Raw genomic sequence first — 26,383 nt, 5'->3', positions numbered from 1 at the left:
AGGATCAATGACGACAATCTGCTCATTTACTCATTTGGACATAAAAAATGGAATTTAGATTTTTAATGTCCACTGAAAAAAACCTAGACACAAAAAAACAATAATTTCCTTGTAGTTGACCTTTGGTAAATTATTTTATATTATACTTTTTTTTTTTTTACCAAAGGGTGATCTTTATAATTGAACTTGAGACACACACACTGTTCTGGGTCAAATTGACCCGCTGATTAAAATCAAGATAAATGAGTCATGCAGAGAGTATTTATGTTTTCATCCACTTCTGCTGAGTGTCACTCAGAGTGGGTGGAGTTTGTCCACAGGAACAGAAAAGATTCCCGTCAAAGGTTGTGTGAACACCTGCTTTCTCGTAGTTTCCTAGTGAAGTAAAGAGAATAGTGAGAAAGTGGGCTTGTGTGTGTGTGGTTGCGTGTGTTTGTGTGTGAGTGTGTGTGTGGTGAAATATGGTTCATAACTGCAAGGAAACATATAGAATTGGACATTTTAAAATCTTTTTTTGCACTTTAACCTGACTGCCGGGTCAAATTGACCCGAACAGTATCGATGTAAAAAGTAGACCTAGGGTTTGGTACAAATGTGTAAAATGAATAAATTTTCAACTTATGTCTAGAGTGCACCTATTAAGACAAATAGAAAACGTTTCATGCAAAAAAAATGCTTCTATTTTTTTTTTTTAATTTGTAAATTTTAAAACGGGTCAATTTGACCCGGAACATAACAGGAGGGTTAAATATGAACAGATTCGCAATAGTATTTAAATTCTGGGGAGGGAAGGGCACTGAGCAGGGGGGGAGGGGGCGAAAGAAATTATGATCCCCAGGGGGGGGCATGACAGAAAATAATTGAGAAACACTGCATTTAGCACAGGGTGATCATCTCCATTTGGCGTGGCATGGAAGAGACCAGGCTGTGGTTCTGCAGCCAGGAAGCCCAGGTTGCTCTGCCTTCAGCTGCATTGCTGGTTCTGCTGTCTGTCATCTTTAACTTTACAGACACTCATAAATTTACAGCACCGCATAAATTGTCTGCTTTGTAATTCTGTACTGTAAACTGTAGTACAGTGACTGATAAGACACACTTTAAAAAAATATTAAACACACAAATGATTAAACACCCATTAAAGTGGAATGAAATATTGGGTTCATTTTTAAATCTGACAAAGTTGCAATTACAAAAATGTCCAGACACGTCTTTTTTACTTTGTGGGGGGGAAAAGGGGCAAAAAACAAGAAATAAAAACTGAAACGGAACAATTACTTCCAGGTCATATTGCTCCGGAACCTTCCTAAAGAGAACGTCGTTTCCTTTCGGAGCTGGGCGATTTCGGACCGGAAGCCTCGGTGTGCGGGAGCGAATGGTTGTTGACGAGTAAGAACGTACTCTTCAGTTTGTGCCAGTGTTTAAGGATCCCGTCTTTGTTCTGGTGTTAAGGAAACGTCTGAACGCAGCGCGCGTTGCACCTCTTAAACTGTGTAACATCAAAACAGGCTGTTGGGAAACACAGCAGCCCCTTATTAGCCCCTTATTATTCTGACCTCACTGAAGTTTTCCTCCCCCTCAGCGCCATGAGTTACTCTGACTACGACTCAGACGGATATTTGTCAAATGAAGATGCCGACTATGTTCCATCAGGTGAGGCTGCGCCTTGCGTTAAATAACGCTTTGCTGTTGAATAAGAGGACGATGACATCCAGCCAGATGTCTTCAGTCTAGATGTAATATATTAATAGTAGTATTATGACATTAATAATGATATTTTATTTTATTATGACATTAATAATGATATTTTATTTTATTAGGACATTAATAATGATATTTTATTTTATTAGGACATTAATAATGATATTTTATTTAAATCTTGAACAATTTACTGTAGATTTTTCTTATGTGGGTAAATATTATGTATCCTATGGTTTAAGAAACAAACTACAATTCTGACGGTATGAGTCATTATAGACGGCATCAACATGTTAATTACATCATATTAACATTTGTATAATGAAAACTGAGACAACACGCCGAAGCAGTCCTTGGATAAAATGAGTTCAGCTTTTGGTTCCGTGAAAGCGCAGTGAAAAATATTCATCACAAGTTTAAAATTTAATGTTTTCAAATCCCAGACAACCTTCCGTTCTTACCAGACACAGACGCCATGCAGTTTAGAAAAAAACCCTCACTAAACAAACAATATGTTTGTTTAGGTTTGTGGATTGACTAAAGTTTACTTTCTTTTTTTTTTTTTTGCAAACTCTTCCTCCCTGCCAAGTTATCCTGCTGTGGAATGTCTAGCCTTTTTCTGCACAGCGGGTCTTGATGTGGGGGCAAACCAACTTATTGACCAGAGTGGTTTTGCCTCCAGATTAAGTTTTACTCACTCTGTCAGAAATTATTCTCACCATAAGCTTTATATAGATCTCAGTGAACCTCAGTGGGTTTTCCTTAATCTTCTACTACACTTGTTTAGTTATGGTTTTATGAAAAAAATCATTTTTTTTAAAATCCAGAATGCAACATCTTCCTTTTAAAAATTGACAAACCGGTTGATTCTGATACTAGAAAAACATGAACCAACAGATCCTTGCTCTTTAACTGACCGAACCTATAAAACGTTTTTATTTCTCTTCCTCTTATGTCAAATAATCAGATGTTCTGTTTGAAGTTTCCAGCATTCATCTTTAGTTTGTCTTACAAAATGTTGAGTATGGACACTGTAGTAAGCTTCACCCACTGAGTTACCAGTCAGCTCATAACTAGCCTTAGATCCAATTCACAACACACAACTCATGACGATCACACAGGCAGATTCCAACTGATCCTAATTATCACACAATCAAATTCTGTTTATTATTCAGACTGGTTACAAAGTTTTCTATCTAAAGAAACCCACCAGATTGCATTGTGTTGTTGGCTTTACAGTAATCCCTCATACTGACCATGCATGTGGTGACAGTGGAGGGGAAAAACTCCCTTTAACAGGAAGAAACCTCCAGCACAACCAGAACCTGACCATCTACCGTACTACCAAGTGAGGGTTTAAGAAGATGTAGAATACACACACACACTGGCACTAATTACTAATTCACTTTGGCTCTAAACACAGTGGGTGTTGAAATGTTAGTCTGCCTCAGTGTCTGTCAGTTGACCAGTGAGCTCCAGGTTGTGTCTAAGTCGTCCTTCAGCTCCTGCTTCAGCACACAGCTACTAGAAGTTCATGGAAACGCATCGTGGTTAATGTAAAATATTGAATTCCAAGAAAGTTCTATAATAACCCTCTAAAAATGATTATTTCTTTATTCAGATGTTTTTTTTATTGCAGAAATAATTTTGATCATCTTGATGGGCCAAAACAGGAAAGGTTCAATCTGGTCTGATGTCAGATAAAAAGGAAAAAAAGAGTGTGTCTTTTTATATACTGTATGTAAATATTTGTTTTCTATACACAAATAGTAACTTTCTGTATGTTTTTAAAATTTTGTATGCCACTGGTCTTTCTTTCAGACGATAACCTCAGTGAGGATGACATTAATCAGTGTGAGAAGGAAGACCCCCTCCATGAGGATGACACTGTGCCTCATCCTGACCTCAAGAAGAAAAAGAAAAGAAAAGACATCAGCAGGAAGTGAGTTTGAGACACAAAAATCAGGGGTCCAATCAAAAGAACAACTTTCTGTCACAGTCAGAGACTGAGCTGCACAGGTGACGCCCCTGTCACTGTATGATTGTCACATGATTGTGTATGTGTGTGTGTGGTTTGGTATTATGGTGTGATGACAGACAATAGTGTGTTTGCACTAGTTAATGGAACTGTGGTAATGAAGTATGAGTGAGGCAGGAAGAAGCGGGTTTGGGACTGATGAGGCTGAAACAGAGTCAAGGCTCCTAACGACGGAACACAGATTCACGTCTGAATCGGCTCTCAGCATCGATGGCCTGCCTCCAGGCTCTGACCGTTCGGGTTCAGAGATGGTTTGGTCATCAGAAACCAGGAATAAAAATCCAGACCAGAGATTATTTGACAAATATCCCGTTTTAAACAACACATTTTGTTGTGGTAAAAACAAGCTAAAAATAAATACATTTTTATTTTTAAAATCTAAAAGCTGAAAATAAAAAAATTACTTGTTTTTCCATTTTTGAGTCCAATAGGCTGCGTCAAGACAAATGGAGTGTTTGAAGCAACCTGCTGTCTGTGTGTGTGTGGGGGAGTGTGAGGTTTTTGTCATTTCCATGTGTGTGCGTGCCATTGTACCAGGTGCCTGGTTATATCTGAGAAATATCTTCTATGTTTTAAAAATATGAAAATGAAATGGAACCAATTTTAAATATCCCTTTGATTATGAGAAAAAACAGTTAATATTTAAATTATTTGTATTTAAAATGAAATCAAATAAGGTTTTATATGCTTTCAACGTGTTTACTTTTTCATTCTCATCTAGAATTATTTATGGAGTGTGCAGCTGCCATATAAATAAACTAATTTATAATGCAGCATCTTCCACAGTAAAACAAAACAAAAAAAACGTATGTATTTTTTTAGTGAGTCTTCTTTATATTTAATTAAAAATGAGTGAGTTTAGGGAAAATAAATGATAATCGTGAAGACTTTATGAATCCTTTGAAATAGGAGCAGGAAAGAGGAGCTAAATCAGGAAGAGGCTCAGCTGCCAAAGGAAGACAGTGATGATGACGAGAAACGGAAGAAGAAGTCGGATGATCTTTGGGCGAGTTTCCTGTCCGATGTCGGATCAAGACCCAAAGACTCTGCGCCCAGCTGCCAGTCAGATTCCACTAAGGAGGTGAATATATTCCAGGGGAGACGTCAGAGTTTTTAAAAACGTCAAGATGTTACCATGACAACCATCTGAACTACAGAATGTTGTGTTTGTCTGTTTGCAATCACCACTTTATGACTCTTTAAATGTCTTTGTCCTGGTTTGACGAATGTGTTTTTACTTACAGACTGAATGTTCAGTGTTAAAGGAGACGTCATTAAGTACAGAAGCCAAACCATCAGGACCAGCTAAAGTCACCATCACTAAAGTGTTTGACTTCGCTGGAGAGGAAGTGAGGTCAGTGTGTGAATCCTGCTGCTGTTCTGAGACACATAACAGGTTTTTGTTTTATTAAAGCTCAGAGACACAGAGCATTGTTTACATAATCAATTATTCAACTGTTTGCTATCAGTTCTCGCCATATGTATGGGTGAAATTTATCATTTACACAATGAACAGCAGATGGAGCTGCACACACACAACTACTGTCTGGACTAAACTTAAACATACAGTAAAATATCATTACTGTACTATACACATATTTAAAATATGTTTCTGCTAATACTTGAATATTACATTATATTTATTGAATTCTTTTATAACACAAGCAAATGATAGTGATACATTTGACATATGATTAACATTAAACAACTTAATCCCAAAAGAAAACAGAAATAATAAAAGAATAGAAAACAAATACATAGCATGAATAGCAGAAAAACAAACAAAAAAACCCCCTAAGGACTAAGCATCATTTTTTAAAATTTTCTTCATAAAAAATTTTATGATAAAATAGAAACTCAGTCAACAGTGATGAGTAAAATTTACTCCCTTTCCTCTAACAATATAAATGCGTTTTTCCACTGGCCCGCCTCTGACCGGTTTGGTCTCGGTCCGCCTCGGCCGGATTCGTTTTCCATTAGCAGATCTGGTCAGACCAAAACTGCATCATATTAGCTTGTGATGTGAATTTGATTTTTTTTTTTTTGTTTTTGGAAAGTAAAATTCATTCTATTGGTTTCCATTGTTTTGGCTGCATTACCTAAATCCAAAAGGTTTCTTGTTTAAAAAAATAAAGTGCCAGAATATAATTATATTTATATGTATAATGAAATAATCTGCTGATCTCAGAGTCTTTATCATTAAGTTTGGGCCAGCAAAAATTTCTATAAGACAAAATGAAATATGTGAGTTTTTTGGGTCCATCAGAATCAGAACCTCAAGGTTCTGGTCCAGATGAACCTTTAATACAAACATCAGCGACACTCAGCTGATATTTGTATCCACTGGCGTTAAAACCCAAGGATCTCTCGCCAAAGATGAATGTGTTGCAAATGAATTCTTTCTATTTGCTTTACCTCCATATCTCTTTGACTCTGTGATGGTTCTCTCCTCTCTGGTGGCTATTGAAATTCATTTTTATTTGTTAAATAACATGGCACAATATTAAAGTTTAATCATGGTGTTTATGTTTTGTCTTTATTGAGTAATATTGCTCTAATCCGTCCCACTCAGGCATCTGTAACCCACATAATTTGTGGAACACGCAGCAAATATAATCTCTGGCACTTTTTCTGGTCTACAGACCCAGAGCATCCAGACATATCGCTGCTGTGTCATCATGTGATGTTTTACTGGATTTATAAGATAGTAATGCTGCTCAGAATTGGCATTGCTGGAGGAAATTTGTCATCTATTTTATTAATTTTATATATGTTTATTTATATCTTCTAGATATATGACCAGCCATGTTTTCTGTTATTGTATCTACTGTCATCACATAGTGACAGTTTCAAAATGTATGTAAATGAATAATTTTTTATAAAAGTTACATACTGCAGCTGTAAGTATTCACCATCCTGTAGAAGCCTATTGCTAATAATTGAATGTTATGTAAAAAAGACTCAGTGATTTAGTGACTACTAGCTCTCTTACCTGCTATCCAATGACCAAACACAGAAGCAGAATCAGTATTCATGTGCATTTGTCTGTCTTAGGGTGGATAAGGAGGTATCAGCTGACTCCAGGGAAGCTAAGAGTTATCTGAAGAGTCAAAGTGCTCACCAGGAGCAAGATGAAGAAACAAGCTCATCTCACACACAGTCATCTCTTCCTGGTCCCAGGTAAACACACACCTTACAGTATGTTTGGCCTCACCAAAATATCTTTAGACATAATTATCAATTGCATGTTAAAAAAATACTGTGTGCCTCAGTTTGTCTCTCCATAGTTATTGTCTAGCTAAAAGCAGAGATAAAGATTTACTCAGAAGCCTGCAGGTATCTTACTCTGTATGGAGATACATCTGCAAAAATTCAAATATTGTGAAAAAGTAGTGTATGGAGTCTTGTCAAGAGAAAGAAGAGTCACCAGAACCAAGCATGGAGATGACCTGAAGGCAGAACTGAAAGCAGCCTGGGCTTCCAGTACACCTCAGCAGAACCACTGGCTGGTCTCCTCTATGCCACACTGCATTCATGCTATAATTTATAATCCCAACATTGATCTGATGTAATATTCAAATTTTTGGGTCATTGAATTTTGGGGTTTCATCAAAATGTCAAGAAATAAAGACTTGAACTATTTCACTACATGTGATGAATTGATGAGTTTCACTTTCTGAAATTTGAAGCAGGAATGATATTTTTGTGATAATTACATTTCAAACTGCCAAGAAGTGAAGTTTCCCCTAAAGCAACATGTCACTGCATGTTTGCTCATTACACATGCGCTAAAAGAAATACTTCATGTCTCAATCATTATTAAAATATTGGTCTAAAAATAATAGCGTATTATATATGATTAAATTATATTAAATGAAACAATAGTTGCTATCAGACCTTATCTTCCTAGACAATGGTCTAATTCCCTTAATTATTGCTAATTATGAAAATAAGTTTGAAGATGATAATTTAGTAGAAAATTGTCTACATTGAGTTTGACTGTAAAGTTTTAACACACGGTGCGCCCTCTAGTGGACACATTGTGTACAAGAACAGATCTTTATTTGCCAAAAGAAAAACAAATATCCTAATGGAAGTATTACTATTAACTCATGAGTAAGTGCAGTGACAGCACATAAACCGATGCTGTTACACCTTAGCAAAAAGGCATACTTTACATGATGTTGACATGCTGTTAGGATATAGTTTGCACATTAAATATTGATGAAATTTTGACGCATAAACATGCCAACTTTTTCGCTATGCCTTCACACTGTATATGCTTAAAAGTATACAGCACGAAAGTTAAATAAAATGTTCAAGCCTATTTGTCCTGAGAGGCTTTTCATATTTGTAATTCATTTAACTTCCACAATGTTAAAGGGAGGGGGGATGTTCACATCCTTTTTCCAGAGAAGAAAGCTCTGGCAGCAGAGAGGAAATGGGAAATAGTTCTGTAGCAAAAGGGAACCACAGTGTCCACAGCCCATTTCCTATCTGTGTGGGGGTGGGTGGGGGTGTGTGGGCGTGTGCATGTGTGTTGGCCTAGGATGAGTGGGATGATAGTGGTAAAAGAGTAGAACACACAGGAGGAACTTGAGTTCATTCACACAATACAAGAAAGATGATATAGATATAGAATATTATCACTACAGATGAAAGTCATTTGTAGTTCAGTGATTCTTGAGAAGTGGGACGAAATGGGTTTAAATTTTCCCCCCCAAAAATGTTATTATTCCTTAAGCTTATGTATACAAATATGACAAATAATGTTTTGGAAATGTAAAGATGGTAAGGTGCAGACTCCCAGTTGTAACATTTTTAAAAAATTGAATTTTTAATGGACCTGACTCAGAACTATGTCATCACCATCTGCCAAAAATGAATATAAAATTATTTTTTAATGACCCGATTAGTGATATTTTTACTCATTTGTCTGCTCAAGAAACAAAATAAATATTATTTAAAATTAAAAGCATAAAATCCATCTGACGGAGTTGACGCCGAACTGTAGGTGATGACAAACTAGTAAGTAAAAAGAAATACTATATGTGTGTGTGTGTGTGTGTGTGTGTGTTCTCGGATGTTCCAAGTATAACATTTCAGTGATTAGAGTTGCACTCAATCTGCAGCGTATTAGGGAGACTTTTTGTTAATGAAAAAGTGAAGCTCAGTAAAATAACAGCAGCACATTTAGTATTAGAAACATTAAATTGGATCCTTTATGATAAATTTTTAATCTGTTCTTTTGAAACTAAACTGCAAGACTTCCTCGATATTTCTATTTTCCTGCTGCAGCTTTGGAAAGATATCAAACCTATTGACACAGTAAACAGGAGCACAGCACAGTTCACAGTTGATGGCAGTGCAGCTTTTAACTTAGATTTTGAGGGAAAATGATTAGAAGAAGATTGAAGACGATGATTTACAGAGAGAGAGTAATTAGATTAAGTTTGTGTTTAGTACAGCGGCAAACCAAGCATCAGCAAATTATAATCTGAGTTTATTTCTGCACAGCTCTCATGGTTGGATGTCATTTTAAAATGCCAAAATAACTGCTGTGAAATGGTTGTCAGTAATTAACCAAGCAGGACTTTGTCATGCAGCATGAAATTACAAGGCTCATCTCATCTGATGTGTTATTATTCCTTCACAAAGTGATTGATTGGAACTAACTTTGATCTGCAGGTTCTCACAGCAGAAGCTTTCATCTCAACATGACTTTAGCTGAGAGCTCTGTGTTGACCACAGATGTAACACACACTCTAAGATGTAGAAGTAAAAACTTAAATTGTGTTCAAATTTAGGTGAAAAATAGACTGACATTTTTCACTCCAAAACCAGTCGATACAAAGTTAGGTCATCATCGTCAGGTGAGGTCAGCTCACTGTGAGCTCCGCAAACGGAAGCTCAACTACTAGGGCTGTTCAGCTCTCCTGTGAATGTGTTTCAGCGTCGGTCATCTCTGCTCTCACCTCCTTTGTTTCTGCAGTGCTAAGCGTCCAGCAGGCATGTCCGGCATCCTTAATCGGATTGGAGGAAAAAAGCAAAAAATGAGCACCCTGGAAAAGTCAAAGATGGACTGGGATGCTTTTAAATCAGAGGAGGGCATCACAGAGGAGCTGGCTATCCATAACAGAGGCAGAGAAGGGTAAGAGAGCAGAGTGTCTTAGTGTCGAGACACTGGATGATCCCCATGTCTCTGAGTATCTGCTGTCATCTGTCTGAACTCTGTCCTTATTTTGCATTTGATTCAGAGAACTGGACCAACTTGCAGCCATTCAGACACAGCAGATCATTTTACGTACATATTGCACAGGGAGTTGTTGAACCTCTCTGTGTGTTAGGATGTGTTTGAGGGAAGGTAAGGCTAATTTTCTCTTTTTGTGCGTTTAGTTTTGTGGAGCGAAAGAACTTCCTGGAGCGCGTCGACCACCGGCAGTTTGAGCTGGAAAAAGCAGTCCGACTGAGCAACATGAAACGATGAGACACTGATGAACAACAGACCGGCATGCGGAGCGGAGCGGAGCGGGGTTTGAACTCCTGTAACTTGTTTCCCACCCGACAGAGTTTATGTTCATCCTGTAATAGGAGATGTGACTGGCTCTGTGGCTGAGCCTATTTCAGGCTGGCTGTATAAATAGGTTGAGGTCAGGTAATGGACGGGTGTTGATGCCTCTGGGGGTTCATCCTTGTGAGAACCAGTTTGTGTTTGCTGCTTTTACTGCAGCTCACATCAAGTTTCAAATTAATTATCTCTGGAGTGAATATTGATTCAGTCTGACATGTGACTCCCTCGCATTCCAATCATTTGCACTTTTGGATTAACTGACATCTCTGTTTCACAGCTGAGCTGTACAGGTGCACACAACTGGCTGTCCTGTTTGTTTAAGGATCACAGAGCAGAAATAAAACTTTACCTTTTGTAACTTATGTTTGTATGTCATCAAACATAAGTTACACATTAACTTATGGAATAACCAGCTGGATATTCCACAAGAATCAGAAGTCAAAGTTTAGGATGTGGTTATGGAGGATTGTACCTTAGCTACTGCTTGTAAATGAACCAATGTGGTCTGTGTGGTGTTTGAGGTTGAATCTGTAAATATACTGTTAATCTGTTACTTTTAAAAGGAATTCAGTTTTATTTTGAACAAAACGGCTGATTTCATTTTCTGAACTCACTGGAGGATTAGCTGTGTGGATGTGACAGCAAGGTCAGCAGCCCCTCCTCCAGCAGGGTCCCCCTCTGAACACTCACTGCTTCCAGCAGCAGAGGCTCTGTCTGCCTGGGAGCTCAGAGCAGCAGCGATCCGTCTCTGTTCTTCCTCACTGAATGGGAAAACTCACCAAGGCATCCACCCTGGCTTCCAGAAGACTGTGAAAAGGGCTTTTTAAGTAGCTGTATTGTTTTGTTCTATTTTTGCCATTGTTTAAAATAATAATAAAATAAATTGCCTAATGATTTTTTGCACATATATATTCGGTTATTTAGCTGTTTTTATTTTTCTACATAACTTGAATTCAATGTTAGACGTCTGTGTGTAATTTGTGTGCAGTGTTTTAAAGAGTTTTTGTTACAGAACCCGTGTATTTTTAGCGTTGTGTTTTCAGAATCTAAATAACATCCAGAAAATCACAATGTATAATTTTTCCTTCTGACTGAACTGTTTGCCCGTCATCCTGTCGCCCAGCTTGGCCTCGTCTACAGTTTGGTCCCTGCTTGTCTGTCTCATAGCGGAGAGGATGGAGTCTGAGTGAGTATAGACGTGTCTTCTATACAAGCTGCAAGTTCAAATTGTTGCAGTTAATGAAAGGCAGGAGGACAAGAGGGTTTCTTAAATATGAACTAACAGGAATTCTGGATTAGTGGTTGGTAGGGCCATCAAATCCATACTTCACTCGATTGAATTTTTTTTCAGTCTACCTCTCACACGCCTGGTGAAGATCGCTCGACAATCGCCTCAAGGCTCCGGTTCTCCCTGTTGCTGCTGCAACTTTTCCTACCACATCTTTTCCTTTCACTCAATTTCCTGCTGATATGCTTGGAAACAATACACAGTGAGCAAGAAGCTTCTTCAGCAGTGGCCTTCAGTGTCCATGGCTGGACGTGTGTCCAGGCTGACCAGGAAACCTCTACAGGTGTCAGGCACCATTACATTTCTCATGATGTGCAAATCATCTGAAACATTGAATTTTGAGTTTTTATTTTCTGTAAGCCACAATCAAAATTGCAAAAAAAAATCTAGGCCTGGAAAATATCACTCTGTGTTTCACTCTGTGATTCTATGTATATAATATGAGTTTCCCTTTCTAAGAGGACTGGTGAGAAATATTCAATTTTTATGCAATATTAGTTTTTGTGAGATGTACTAGTAAATGATAAGGATCAGAGGCTCAAGATGAAGCTTTTAACTTTCTCTTATCTGTTTTTAAATATAAAAACAGATAAAAACTTGATGTATTCACTAAGTAATACGTCAAGTTCTTAGTATTTAAAGAATGGGATAAACCTTAGTAATGTTTGATCGGAACATATCTCTCTCTATCGGGTTATGTGTACTTATTTGACGTATTATTTTTGCAGTGCTTTTATTGTATGTTGAGGAGCCGAATTTCTTAGACAAGCTTATTAAACTACAGTAAAGGTTCCTGATGAAGCTGCTGCTGTGGAAACAGTACCTGCTGTGTAACTATGGGTTTTGCCACCTATTTTATTTTACACATTCATTACCTAAACTAAATAATTTATGTTGAACACACATCCAGTAGTCTCTTCTTGTACTGTTCAGCAACAGGTACATCCGTCCTGAACGCATCACTGAGGACATTTCTCAAAATGTTCATGTTTACTCTGACAAAAAACAGCTCAACCTTCAAACTTTTCTTCACCTCCATAGAGAACAAAACCATACCAGGAGTGATGGTGGTGTAATTTATACACAGCATCCACTGTTATTCCTTAAAAGCGGTTCTGAATAAAATGGCATCCTGAACAGAAACGATCAGATCGAGCAAGAAAGTGCAAAACTGGGGAAATTAGTTGGGAGGAAGACGGGCAGGGTGACGGGAGCTGTGGAGTGATATTGGGACATGGACAAGGCAGAGCTCAGCTAGGGTGTTATATTCTCTTATTTACCCTTCAAAGGCCACTGCTACTTAAAATCGTAGATAATTATTCATGTAAAGCCAGGCACCTGCAGAGGAAGGGGGGGGGGGGGGGGCGAAGGGGGTTTGAGCCCCTGCCCCTTTTATCCTTGATGGCCCTAGTGCCCCTTTTGAGTTTTTTAATTTTTTTTAATCTGTGCATCAGGAGGCCTGCTTGTGCCCCTCAATAATAATGTTTAGCTAAATATAATAATTTAGCAAAATAAACTAGTCTGGCTGCCCTCAGTCTAATGACTCTCAGTTTCTTCCTCCTTGTTGTTCAGACATCGGGTCCATGGTGAGGAGTGGGGCAGATCTGTGCCCTCTTAACTATCAAATTATGGGCAAGAATATTTTTTTCCATACACTGGTTTGTGAATAAAAACATAGGTCTGATGTTGACGTTAGAAAAACTGTTTCTATTCATATTTTCATAATTGTCCTTACCCCTAAACACAAATGCTTCGGCTGCAGAGAAAACTTCTTACTTTAACTTAATCATTTTTATTAGAAGAAGTTATCAATAGAATCAATAGAAGTTATTGCAGAACCTCAAGTGTTAAAGGAAGATTCGGCCCATAGCATTTCATAGCAGTTCACAAAATAATCAGTGAAAACATTGTAGCAATAATTAGAACCGGAGCAAAAGCCAAACATGCCACAATTAAATGAATCAAAATGTCCCCAAAGCATCAGCGGACTGACATGGGGCCACCGGGGGATTAAAGGTAAATACTAGGGATGCGCATCGCAGCGGCTGTTCATGCAGGGCCAGCCTGATATGGGGCCCCCATCTCCCCGAAATCCTTCCTACTAAGAACCTCAGCATCACTAACATGTTTAAATCTAGATCAGGTGAATCTGTGAGAGGGAGACCAAGTTTATTGGCCGAGTTTAAAATCAATCGCTGATTATTGGTTATGTGCTGTGATGTATTTGTGAACAAACCCAATTCAAACACAAAGATTGCACCATATTGTAGCCATGGTAACACAACAATCAAACTATCAAGATGATTCTTTAAACTTTTACAAAGTAAACTTCCTAATTAAATCCTAAATGTATTTTTTTTTCTCAGCTGAATGCATTAAAAAAATGTAATAACATTCTTTATAAATGATGCTACAGCTTTAGATCTATGGTCTGTGTTACAATTAAAGCATTTCTAGGGGCCCCTGAATGTCTGGAGCTGGAGGCCCCTGACAGCAGCCACTTTGTTTTCTTTGCCTTGATATCTCAGTCCTATAATTCTAGATCTCAGAGGTGCTAACATTAAACTATTAACCCCTTTGAGTTTTTTGATCTATATATCAGTCTGCAGTCAAGTTGTTCTAGAGGTTAAATAGATATTATTAGGCCTTAATTAGTAAAATGGCAGCAAATTAGCTTATTTCATTACTTCATAACCAGAGACTTTCTCTCCTCTGGTCTGTTTAACAGCTACAGTCTCAGATCAGCTCAGCCCTCCAGGACTGTCAGCAGCAGAAACAGCAACTTTATACCTGTTGGGGAAAATATACTACATTTGCTTTGCATTGTCCCCACAAGATGGCAATTATATAGTAGGATCCAATTAAATCCTTGATTAATATGGGTTGTTGCTATGTTGTTGTACGGTGTTTTAAGATCTTGTTCTATGTGCCCCTTTTTAACTTTAAGCCCCTGCCCCTCCAAAGGTCTCTGCGCGGCCCTGCGTAAAACAAATGTAATGGTTTAAGAATCCAACAAATGTTAAACTTAACGAAATAGAGTTCAAAATCTAACTACCAAAAAGTTTTACACTGCTAATATGTATTATTATTATTATTATTATTATTATTATTATTATTATTATTATTATTTTCAGATCCTGTGTTGTTCTGCTGTATCTGCCGCAGATTGCTCGGCCCCTTTAAGGCTGGACCGGATCGTCTCTGTGGAGGAGCGGACGGCAGCGCGGCGCGGAGCGGAGCGGCGCAGCTCAGCGCTCTCATCCGCAAACAGAACACTGCACATCTGACCTCAGCAAACCCAGCTGCGTCATATTCCATTTTTTCCCCCTAAGCGGCTGCATGGCTAGCTGAAGCATTCCGGGACAAACGGCAGGGCGGTGCAGGGAGACAGGACAGAGGAGAGCGAGCGCACCGGCTCTGCTGACAGGCGGACTCATCGGCGCTGACGCATATCCAAGCCGGGGCTGCGCACATTTCCAACACTTACTCCCAACCCCAGCACATCCTGATGTGTTCCTGCTGCAGGGGAGCCTGTCTTTCCGGATACTTCACTATGGGCCGCTCGGAGGACTGAACCGCAGGCTGTCTGCCTCATTTTGTCAGATAAAAGTAGCGGCGGAGGAACCAACACAGCGGGCGTTTTAAAGAGAAGAGTGACAGCAGCGCAAGATGTCTGTTCCTGTAAGTATCTCAGCCCCGAGGCTCGACATATGCATGCCAGCCTTCCTCCTCCACTGCCTCTCATTAGCAGTCCACAAAGGCAGATACTTGAGGCTGGAGAGCAGCTGACAGCTCCATCACACACCCTGTTCCACCTCACTACAGCGGGCACTCAATAGGACTCATATTCGGCTGCTCCTTTACTGAGTAACAGCAAAAAAAATTATGAATATGTTATAACACACTAGTGCTGTTGTAATGCAGAGGCAGTTTGCCCCTGCAGCCCTGTGCCACGCTAACAGTCAGCCTGAGCAGCTAGCTGCTGCTGCTGCACAGCCTGCTGGTTATTAAAGGAGCAGTTAGGCCATTTTACTGAGGCTCTGTGCTGGAAGCTCGACTGGCTATTTCCGGCTGACCTGCCCTGTCCTGTCAACACGATCAGCAGCAGCTGAGGTTCCAGTGGGTTCTCTGTCTCTGGAGACTGTCTCAGATCTGCTGGAATCAGACGCTGCTCGAGCTTGTTGTGTTCCTCCTTATCACATTCCACAGTATCTGCTTCACAAACACTGCCTGGAGGCTGGAACTGTGGGCCTCATATGTGCGTGTGTGAGAGAGGGAGTAGGTGAGATGCCCACTTGTCTGCATGTCAAAGTGTCTTTACATGGAAAAGCGTTTCCATTTAATGCATGAGGAATGATCTGAGTTCTGTTGATAATAATTGGTGCAGCAATCTGCTGCATGCAGTGGAAATGCACTGCTTTCCTAAAGCCACCAGGATTTTTTTATGGAGAGGTTGGGATCTGAAATCCTTAATGCCAGCTTGATTAAACAATCGGAGAGCGTCCCAGAATCAGAGTTCTACCATGTCAGCCTGAAAAATGTCATGAGCTCGTATGAGCTTCTAGAAACCTGTAAAATGCCTTCGTGTTTCAATCCGATGCTTATTTAAATACAGCTCTACGTCTATTAATATCCTTTACTTGCTGGAGTTTTGAATTATCTTTAAGCTTGTGCTGGTTGATGCATTTTAACACCAAGGATTTTAAAATCAATTACTTTGCCATGTAATTGCTTTGCCAGGCCCATTTATGCATGATTTTGTTAATTTGCATATTAAATATCTACATTTATAGAAACTTCCCTCAATTTAAAATCAATTTCACAAAATAAGTTGGAGTGTGAGTTCAGTGGTATATAATCACAATACCAATGTATTGCTAATACTGATGACATTTGACCCTACTGAGTTGTCCATCATAAACTTTTGCACCAATTTAATTAAGTGTTATGAAGTGTCAGAGTGGGACTGGGGCTGACCTGTATTGTGGTCTGCAGTAACTAACCAGACATTTGAAAATGAACTGGAAAATGTTCTGTTCCGTATACACACCTGGAGCCACGTCTGTGTTGTGTAACAACACACCAACAATCCTACGAGCCTGAATTAAATACAGTTAAATGAAGTGAAAAAAGAGTGAGTCAGTTTCTGGATTCCAACACAAACACACAAGTCATGACAAGTTACCAGCAGAAGTCAGATACAAATCAGGGCTGTTGAGTTACAGACATGTTTTATCAGGATTATTGTCCTCCATGTTGAAATCGTGATTATTTAAATGACTACCCACTGACTTTGGAAAAACATTGTTTTTCTTGAAGAGTGAATTTGTCAGTCTGTTAAAATAACTAAGTATTTATATAAATGTTGAATAATAGATTTTTACACACACACACACACACACACACACACAAAGAAAAATTAGTGCCATTCCACATTATCTTGAAATAAATTTAAAAAAACATTAAAATATTAAAAGTAAAGCAAAATTTAAAAAAATAATTATAAATTAAATAAATGATCAATTATATTCACCATTTGTGAACATGAACATGTGAACATATTTTTACTGAACAAATTTTCTCTAATTTCAGTTTATGGAAACTATATTCCACACATCTCAGTCATTTTCTGTATCAGTGAATCTGTGTTCATATTCCAGGTTGCACTGGGTTGTTTTGTAGACAAGTATTGCACATAATTGTTTATTTCATCTCCATTTTTAAATGCAAAGTGTTACTGTGCAATTGAACTGTCTCCTCTTTTCTTTCTAAGCACTTTCTGTTCCTACCAGCTGTTAGAACTTTAAGTGTGAAATCTGCGCACTCTCATGTACCCGAGGTCTCAGATTAGACCATCCATCCATTATCTTATCCCTAATGGGATTGCTAGGGGAGCTGGTCCCTATCTCCAGTGGCCAGAGGCGGGGTCACCAGTCCATCATAGGGACGGACAGAACAAATAATCATGCCCTAACATCTAAGGAGACATCTGTTGATGTCTCCTTAGATGTTAGTCAAAAACATTCAATGCTCTCAGACTGTGGGAGGAAGCCAGAGTACCAAGACAGAACCCACACACAGGGAGAACATACAAATTTCAGATTGACCACAGGCTGGGATTCGAACCCAGGACCTTCTTGCTGCAAGTAATCAGTGCTATCAACTGAGCCACGCAATTTCCAGATTATACCAGAGCAAATAATTCAAAGCTGCTGCATACAAATTTTATCCAGAAACTGTCTGATCGCTGCTGCTGTATATTTCCAGTCGTGTTTCACATGTCGTGTTTCTGGATTATAGAAGTGGGTTATGTCCACATCCTATTCAGAAGGAGAAACTGCTAGAAGTTGGTTAATCCTTACATCCCTCACAGGAATGCCCCAAAACAGCTCAGCTGCCACCATCTATGTTTCTAGTCTGATCATTTAATCAGAAAACAGATCAGTTCTGCTTGTCAGCACCACTTTCCCCCGTTACTGTGTCCATCCAAAGGCTCAGCTGTTGGTCCTGTAAAGCATGTGTGATGTACATCTTCTATTCTTTGGTTGTTTGGGTTTTCTCTATTATATATTAACTTGAAGAAGATTATGTTAGTTTTAACAGCAATTTTTTCAACAGTGTTGGAATGGAATATGAGGATGTTTATGTGAGGTAATGGATTGCTCCATATTACAAAGTTGATGCATAGATTTGTATATATGGCAGCAGTGTTGATGTAAGAACACAACATGGTTTGTGTCTCATATTTAGCTCTCCCACACTGGGGAGCCTTCTAACTTGGCCCACATGCAATAAGGTATCATTGACTAACCATGACTGTAAACCTGTGCAGTCATTATGTGCAATGAGGCAGTTAAGTTTTCCATTAATATTGAATGTTCCAGTAAAAGCAGCTCATGTGTTTGTCAGAGTGTTAACTGCCATGTGAATCAACACAATATTCAGGACAACGATTCATGTTTTAAATGAAATTATTCATCCATTTTTTAATCTATATTGCAGTTTTAGCTTAATTCCTTTATTCAGAATTTGTATTGGACCTATTTTGGTATTTCAGTGTGAAAAATGTACTATTAGTAATTTATTGAAGATCTGTAAAACTTGGTGATGGAGCACAGAACTATGATTAACCTGCATAGGAAAACAAATCATGAAATGAAAGAAGGGATTCGTCACAGATGTGTGTGGATGCAGCAAATCTTTACTAAGAAAACCTTACTTCATCAAGTATCAGTTTCAAGGCTGTTTTGTGAGTTTTTTCACACTGCCTGATTTGTCCTTGAATAACCTTCTTGTCAGTGATGTGTTTTTGACCTCTTGCCCCTGACATGATGGGGCCACATGGTTAACACACGGCAGAGACGCAGCAATATATACAGGAACAGGGAAAAGGGCACCAGCAGGGCAGACAGGCCCAGGGAATAAGCAGCATAATGAAGATGATGATGATGATAATGATAATGATGATGATGATGATGCAGTCATACTCAGCTTCTAGCAGGATATCTGCTGTATTTGGAAATAAAAGCTGGTCCTCCCATGAACCACTTCTTTGTGTTTTCCAAATCACACAGTGTTCTCAACACATAATCTGAGTTTTCTTCTGCAGCTGTACAGAAAACAAGTCAAACTCTGAAGGAAATATGTGACATTGAAACATGGAGAATTGTAGAGAGCATAGTACTGGTTCCTCTTGAATAGATGAGCTGGACTTTGTTCTGGAGACAAACTCACTCTGATGTCTCTGAGTTTCAAACAGGGAATTCAGATGTTGTGTTGTTTTAAGCTGAGATTTTATCAAGGTAAGACTTTTAGAACTAAACAACAGAACAAAACATATCTAAATGTTTTGTGGCTGACTGATTCTCAGTGTTAGTCTGGCCAGTTTTAAGCTTTGTCTGTTTTCCATCAACATCCCTGTTTATTGTTGCTAAAGCTTCAGTAGCTGCCTGCAGCACATTAAGACATTGGACAGTGATATTGTTGCTTCCAGCTCTCTGACCTTTAGCTTCTGTTGCTCCAGAATGTTTTATCTTTCAAACTGAGTATTTATGACAGCTGACAATAACAACCAACAAACCTGATATTCCAAACACTGCTTTACTTTATTATGTATGCACACACTGATTTTGCAATGGTTATAAATTATGCAAACCTCCCCTTCTCTTTGTTCAAATTTAACCTTTAGGCCTGTAGCTTCTCTTAAAATGTGAGACTAGGAACTGAAGACTCCTAACCTAATCATTAATATGAATAGATTAAATTGATCATTGCTTGTTTCCAAATATACTGCCAGTGAGCAGGAGACAAGATGCTGAATGGTTCTGTTACTTCTGACACCTCTCTGACCATTGTCAGCTCATCTGTGTGATCTATAACTGTCCAGATCACACTGAGCTCTTTCACTGACATGTTGGAAGATTTTGTCAGGTAATGTGCTTAAACAGAATCCACAGCACAAACTTCGCAATGCTTTAGAAGTGGGAACATGACAAATGTTGTCTAAATGGAGCCTTTTAACAAAAATGTCCCTCATTTTGTTTTCTGTTGATGAAATAATTAAATTTGCAAATTCCCTGTAGTTTTTGTACAGACAGGTGTAAGTAAGCAGGGGAAGGCTAGGTTACAAGTTGTAGGTGACGCTGTAATTAATATGCTAATAATGTTATGACTTATTCAGTTTAGTTCAGGTCATTTTTAAAATGCTGATTCAATCAAAAGTCTTCTCAAGGCACTTAAAGGAAACGGCTCTGATGTGTATAGGGAAACATGCAGTCATGTCAGTCCAGTCTTATAGACAGCTTTAAATTCAATACAGATGTCCCCAGTTATAAATGAATGTGAAATGTGATGAATGAACCAGAACTAGTTTAGGTCCAGTTCTACCTACTGGTAAACAGCACTGCTGATAGTGCATATCATGAAGACCTCTGACTGCTAATGTTCAGCCTGTAACATCCTCTCTGAAGTGACATGGATGCTCCTCTGGTACATTTCCACAGCTGACATGTTGTCCCTGCAGCAGCAGCTCCCCCAGGAGGGAGATCTACAGAGATGTCTGCGAAACGCCTGCTGTAACATCAGCATAAAGTATTCACTTTATTAAAATCACAACTTTGTTACATTTCTGTTTCTGCTAACATTTTTCGGTGCTGAATCACTGTGTCCACGTCGTTCCCGGAAATCTTGAGATTCCATTTAAATTATTTTCCTAGCTGCGGTTCTGTTCCTCTCATTTCATTTCCGTTCTTTTCTTTTGCGTTTTCTTTGTAGTTTCCATATTAAATATTCAGACGGATAAAACGATCTGTCCCTCTGCTATTTTTGTCACAGCCGTTCTATTTTTAACTAAAACTAAATCTCTCATGAGATATTTTCACAGCTGAAACAACCTTTGATTGTCAAATAGAAAACAGGCTCATATGTCTTCAGGGCCCTGCTGAGACCGAAGGATTCTGGTCGAGTTCAGATGCTCAAATTCATTTAGCGGGCGGGTTTGGCACAATAAACATTACTTGAAAATTCTGAAAGAAAACGTTTACAGCAAGGCAGAGAGTTGTGAGAAGGACATAGATTGACACAAAGTAACTTGAAATATGGATTTGATTGCTAGTGCAGTGGTTTCAGTAGCTGCTACATATAATCATGGAGAAGATTACTTCCTTATCAAAGTGCTGGAATCTGTTTGGAGAGCCATGGGAAGCAGCCAGTGAGCGCTGATCCCAGCACTCACAGGAAACGCAGCATTCCTTTGGCCAGACAGAGATGGAAGTTTGGGATATGAGCCAGACTGCACTATGTGTGGGGGTGCGTGTGTGTGTGTAAGTGTCATATACTTGTGCACCACTTGTGCAGTACAGAATGTGCATACTTGTCTCTGTACTTCTCTGAAATACATTCTTGTCCTCAGTGGAGAAGTGTGGCTGAAAACCAGGCCAGTCAGGCCAGCCCCCCCCCCCAGCCTTACATAACAAAGAAATTGCAGTTTTCCAAACTTTTAGAACATCAGTCTAGGTCCTTTTGTCCCCATTTGTTTGTTCCAGCATGTTCTTTTGTGCTTTATAAATCGTTCTTGTTGTACTTCAGTGACAGCAGTGGAGGACAGCTTAGAGTCAGCAATGTGACAATGTCAGATGCGCAGTAAGAGCCTTAATCTTATTAACGTTTGTTCAGATGTTGTGACATTTTAATACGTCTGTGTTTCCAGAGGTGAATTCAAACTTTTTACTTTTTAAAGAATGAATGTAGCAGCAAACAGATACCTACAGACAGACTTAGTAATGAAAGCATGATTGACTGTTGACAGAGTAGCAAACCTCTAATCCAACCAGCTCACCAGGCCCAACTGGAAACATTTGGTGTTTACTTGTTATTTTGTGTGTGTGTGTGTGTGTGTGTGTGTATATCGTTACCTTTCTTTGTCATGAACATCTTCATTTTTAGGCTTTGTTAACACTGAAGCTGTTAACCTATCAAAAATGATTTATTCTCTTCTTGATAATCAGCAGAAAACTCTTTTTTAACATTACAACCCTATAATGGTAGACCTGATTTTTTCATGTTTTATTTTTATGAATTTTATTTGGTGATGAGCTCCAACTCTTTGAGATTTCATCAATATAATCATAATGAAACTCACATATACACACACAGACAGGGGAGAACTTACAAAAGTGCAAACCTTCATGCTGTAAAAATCTAGGAGGTCTAAATCTACCTCCCAGATTTAGGCCTAGGAGGTAGGTCTAAATCAGAATCAGTCAAATGAATTAACATCCAAATCAAAAATATGACAGCAAAGTAATGCAAACAGGTTTTTTCTTCATTTGTTTACAGAGCAGCTTGGCTTTGTGTTGACTCCACACGTGGAATAAAGTTCTCCTGTTTACCAAGATGAACCTCTTAGCTGGGTTTTGTGCCAACATGTTTTCCTCTGCTCAAAATTTTAGTTTAGGTAAATATTGAGACTTGGTGTGAAGCCAGGAGTCAGCCGAGGTGACATGAGACAGCTTTTTAAAAATGATTTCTCTGTCTTTGTTTCTGGTTTTTCCCCAAACCAGATTTCTGGCATTCCTTCAACATGCTGTAAAATTTCACAACATGGAATGTTGTGCTGCACTATATTGGGACTGAATGCTAATTAGCCTACTCTACTTCTGATGGCCTATAAAAAGGCTGCAGTGCCTCTGAAGGCTACTGAGGGAATGATGTGTTCTTCTTCACAGATTCAGCTGCATGGATGTGTTTATTTACTGATTGTCATGAATTGCGGTGGTGAGGCAGACGCAGATGGACCCAGGTAGATGTATAATGGTGATTTAATGGACAAAATCCAAACAGTCCAAAAACACAGGCAGCATGACTGGACACACGAAGGACTGAGTGCACATTAGACAATTGCAAGACAAGGACCCAACGAGGAACAAGGAACACAGGTGGAGTTAAATACACAGGGAGTAATCACAGAACGAGACACACCTGGGAACAATCAAGGGGAAGACAGGACAACACTGAGACACAGATACACAGGAAACTCAAAATAAACACAGAAAAACACGGAACATGACACTGATGTTTGTAATGCTGGGTAGAATGGGACACGTTACACATAACGAGTGGGATGTTAGAACCAGTAACAAAACAAAACCTGTGGGGATGTGCAAGGAGACCAGCTCAGGTCAAAAGGTCAGCATTTAAATGATTTAATCAATTTTTTTTTTTCCAGTTTTATTGTCGGTCTGAAATACCATACATCAAACAGATTTCTGTTTCAGTTAATCTTTTACCCTAAATATTATTTAGTAAATCAGGTTCTGAAGAATAGGAATTTACGTAATGCTCAGATAGCATTAAGGACCAACACAGTTGTTGGTCCTGGTATGTTTGTTTGATCCATTAGTCAGTGATAGACTCACAATTTACAAACGAAAACCCATATTCAGTTTCTACAAATGACCTGTTTTTGACACAATTGTGTATTACTCTCAATGTAAAATATAAACCTTTAAACTTAAACACATAACACCATTATTGTTGAGTGAGTTGGGTAGAGTACAGCCATTTTAAGTGTAAAATGGTCTTTGACTAATCTTGGAATTTTTCTTGACTTTCTTTGCAAACCGATAAAGGCAAGCAAATATTATAAAACATTAAAACATTTTATTTCCTAAACACTTTATTTCACGTTTCCTGAGCTCACAGATGTATTGTGTGTTCTGTGGACGTCCCTTTTCTCCAGGTGCTCTGCAGAATGTTTGACTGCCTGCAAGGGGCACCACAGGTGGAGGTAGGTCTTCAAGCATGGCGTGACAATTTAACTCCTGTCATCTGCCTTGAACTGTCCTGTCTTATCTTGGGCGTCAAGCTGGGGGAGGCGGAGGGAACCGGTCCTTAGAAAGATGAGCAGCACAGAACATGAAGTCTGAGCAAATCCCAGCTGTAGTCCCAGAGAGTGTTTTATTTTGAAAATACTACTTATTTCATATTACAGATTCATAAACCATATTCATAAGTTATTACCACCAATCATTTGATCATTAAAATGAGTTCAGTTTCATATTCTTTAGTCCTTCCCAGTCAGTCCTTAGTGGATTACTTGACAGAACTCAATCATTGTAATCTGCCATCATTTTAGAGAAGGTTAAACCAGTCAAACAAAACAGGCAGCAAATATTTAACTTTAAGAACTTTAACTTTATGGAATGTTAAATAAGTTCGAGCTGAGGCATGTACACAAAGCCCAGCACAATTTTTATTTCATAAGAAACATTTATATTTTATCTTTCAAGTACCACTGTATTAATAAAAACTTGACATCTTCAAGCAAACAGATTGAATAAAAAGCTTTAAACTAGTGAGAAAATGGAAACAAGCCTTTAGGGACTCTTGAGTGATTTTTCAAACATAAAGCCATCAGTGGATATTTACTTGACCATAACAAAATGCACACACAGTTCCAACAATAACTAATGATCTGCTTTTTCTGTAAATAAAAATAAAGATGAGTGGAGTCTGGTCATTATGTGTCCAGTTACACATTTTCTCAAAATATAGTTAAAACAGACCATAATTAATATCTTAAGTTTGTACCATATTATGTGGTGGGATATTGAGCTCCATGGTGAGCTCCACCATGATAAACCGTACATAAGGCCCCACTTTAATGAGTGGTATGAGGAAAATACGAGGGTATCAGAAAGGAAATATTTTTAAAGCTGTAAAACTAAATGGCAAATTGTTAAATAAAAAGGGTAACTGGAGAGTTTTATTATCTATTATATTTTTTATGGTAAAAGGATTTGTTTTATGGCAGCAATATCCTGGGTGGGTGCGTCCTGCACATGTTACCACTCCATCATAGGGCAACACAGGACAGACAACCACATGCTCAACAGATTTAAACCTGAGAGCAGGAGAAAAGCCACAGAGAACAGAGAGAACATGCAGACTTCATACAGAAAGAGCCCCAGACGTTTTGGTCCAGGGCAACAGGTCTGGACTTAAAACAACACAATATTTTCAAAAATGCTCTCCAGGAAGTGCTTCATCCAGAACCGAATGAGGGCTGTGTGACGTGTGCTTCTCCCTCACAGCCAGCTGCATGGACTGGAGTCAGAGTATTAATTTACTTCAGAGTAAATTAATACTTTTAAGACTGACACGTGGTTGTGTTTGAAATGTCACTAAACAGCGTCAGTGTAATATTTATTGCTCGGGATGCTGTGAAAGCTGTTAAACATGCATAAGTGAAAACATCACTTCCTCCATACACTCTATTCTAAAAAGAACTATTTGTTGCAGCTCCCAGAATCCTTCTTGACTGAAAAAAGTTGAATTTCTGTATTTAGCGTATGCTGTTAAGTTGTAATGCTTTATGTCCTGTGTAAGTAAATGAGATGTGTTTAGAGAACTAATATTGACCTTATGGGTTTGCTTTGTTTCTCTACATCCTGAATTCATTGTTAGAAACTGAGTCGAGCTGCACAGCTGCACACTGATCAGAGCCTGATGGGGAGGTGATGGATACATATTCATGACTGAGACATCTTTGTGGAAACCATATGTACCATCAAATATATTTTATTTCACAGCTTTTTGCATAATAATAGTAGGCTGTCTCAGTGTTCACTAGATTCTGTTGGTTTTCTAAAATGGTGAAATCATTTAAAACAGTTCTAGCGTGAGCTCACAGCTTTTTAAGATGAAAAACACAAACTGTGCAGGTCATAGGGTAACTTCAGCTTCAACATTCACTGTCAGACATAAATATTCTCTACCAACTTACATTGGATCAGCTGGTTGTGGCACATTGGTAGGTGACTTCAGTTTTCCTTTCTGGAGCGTTTGATAGGCGGCAGTGAGAAGTCCATCAGAATGAGGAACAACCAGAGATTTTTTATTTTCCTAGAATTTCTGTTTTCAATACAGAGTATGAGGAAAGGGCTGCAGTCAAGGTGCTATTATTTATTTCATGATATGTCTTTCATTTTTACTTTGTTTCTTTTGGGTTGCCACAGCAGCACCCCCTTTAGCAGTTAGTGGCCTAGTCAAAGAGCTGGCCCCAACAATAATATTAATGTGAACAATAATTATTTTAATGCAACTGATACAGAGTTGAGAGTGAATCTACTTTGAGGGTGAGTTAAGGGCGAGTTCCAGCATGAAGATGTAGCTTTAGTGATGGTTCTGATGCAAAAGTAAAAGCACAATTTATTTTACTCCCACTTTTTGGCTCTAGAGGAGGAATAGTGGTGAAAACTGATTGCAGTCAGCTAAGCTTCTTTAAAATGTT

General features: G+C 38.6%; 2 protein-coding genes across 4 annotated transcripts in view; both read left to right on the top strand.

Annotated features, from left to right (window-relative positions):
• Positions 1-1,268: 1,268 nt before the first annotated feature.
• Positions 1,269-11,211, top strand: cfdp1 (craniofacial development protein 1). 2 transcript variants are annotated; one of them, XM_028002686.1, is made up of 8 exons: positions 1,269-1,386; positions 1,580-1,650; positions 3,517-3,637; positions 4,643-4,814; positions 4,978-5,087; positions 6,788-6,913; positions 9,726-9,884; positions 10,130-11,211. In XM_028002686.1, exons 1-8 carry the CDS (start codon positions 1,373-1,375, stop codon positions 10,218-10,220), a joined length of 864 nt encoding a protein of 287 aa, XP_027858487.1. In that variant the 5' UTR covers positions 1,269-1,372; the 3' UTR covers positions 10,221-11,211. The 2 variants fall into 2 exon arrangements, with proteins under 2 accessions (XP_027858487.1, XP_027858495.1); XM_028002694.1 differs by adding an exon at positions 3,335-3,413 and having other exon boundaries at positions 1,321-1,650; positions 10,130-10,311.
• A 3,591-nt stretch (positions 11,212-14,802) lies between these two features.
• Positions 14,803-26,383, top strand: part of bcar1 (BCAR1 scaffold protein, Cas family member) — a 46,726-nt gene continuing 35,145 nt past the window's right edge. The window contains exons 1-2 of one of the 2 annotated variants that reach the window (XM_028038098.1): positions 14,803-15,273; positions 23,831-23,878. In XM_028038098.1, coding sequence (XP_027893899.1) covers positions 15,262-15,273; positions 23,831-23,878 — 60 coding nt within the window. In that variant the 5' untranslated portion in view covers positions 14,803-15,261. The remainder of the gene's footprint in view (positions 15,274-23,830; positions 23,879-26,383) is intronic. The other variant, XM_028038110.1, reaches the window with a different exon arrangement.

The sequence above is a fragment of the Xiphophorus couchianus genome, chromosome 2 (assembly GCF_001444195.1).
Source record: "Xiphophorus couchianus chromosome 2, X_couchianus-1.0, whole genome shotgun sequence".
Classification (NCBI taxonomy): Eukaryota; Metazoa; Chordata; class Actinopteri; order Cyprinodontiformes; family Poeciliidae; genus Xiphophorus; species Xiphophorus couchianus.
This window is presented reverse-complemented; position numbering and strand designations above follow the sequence as displayed.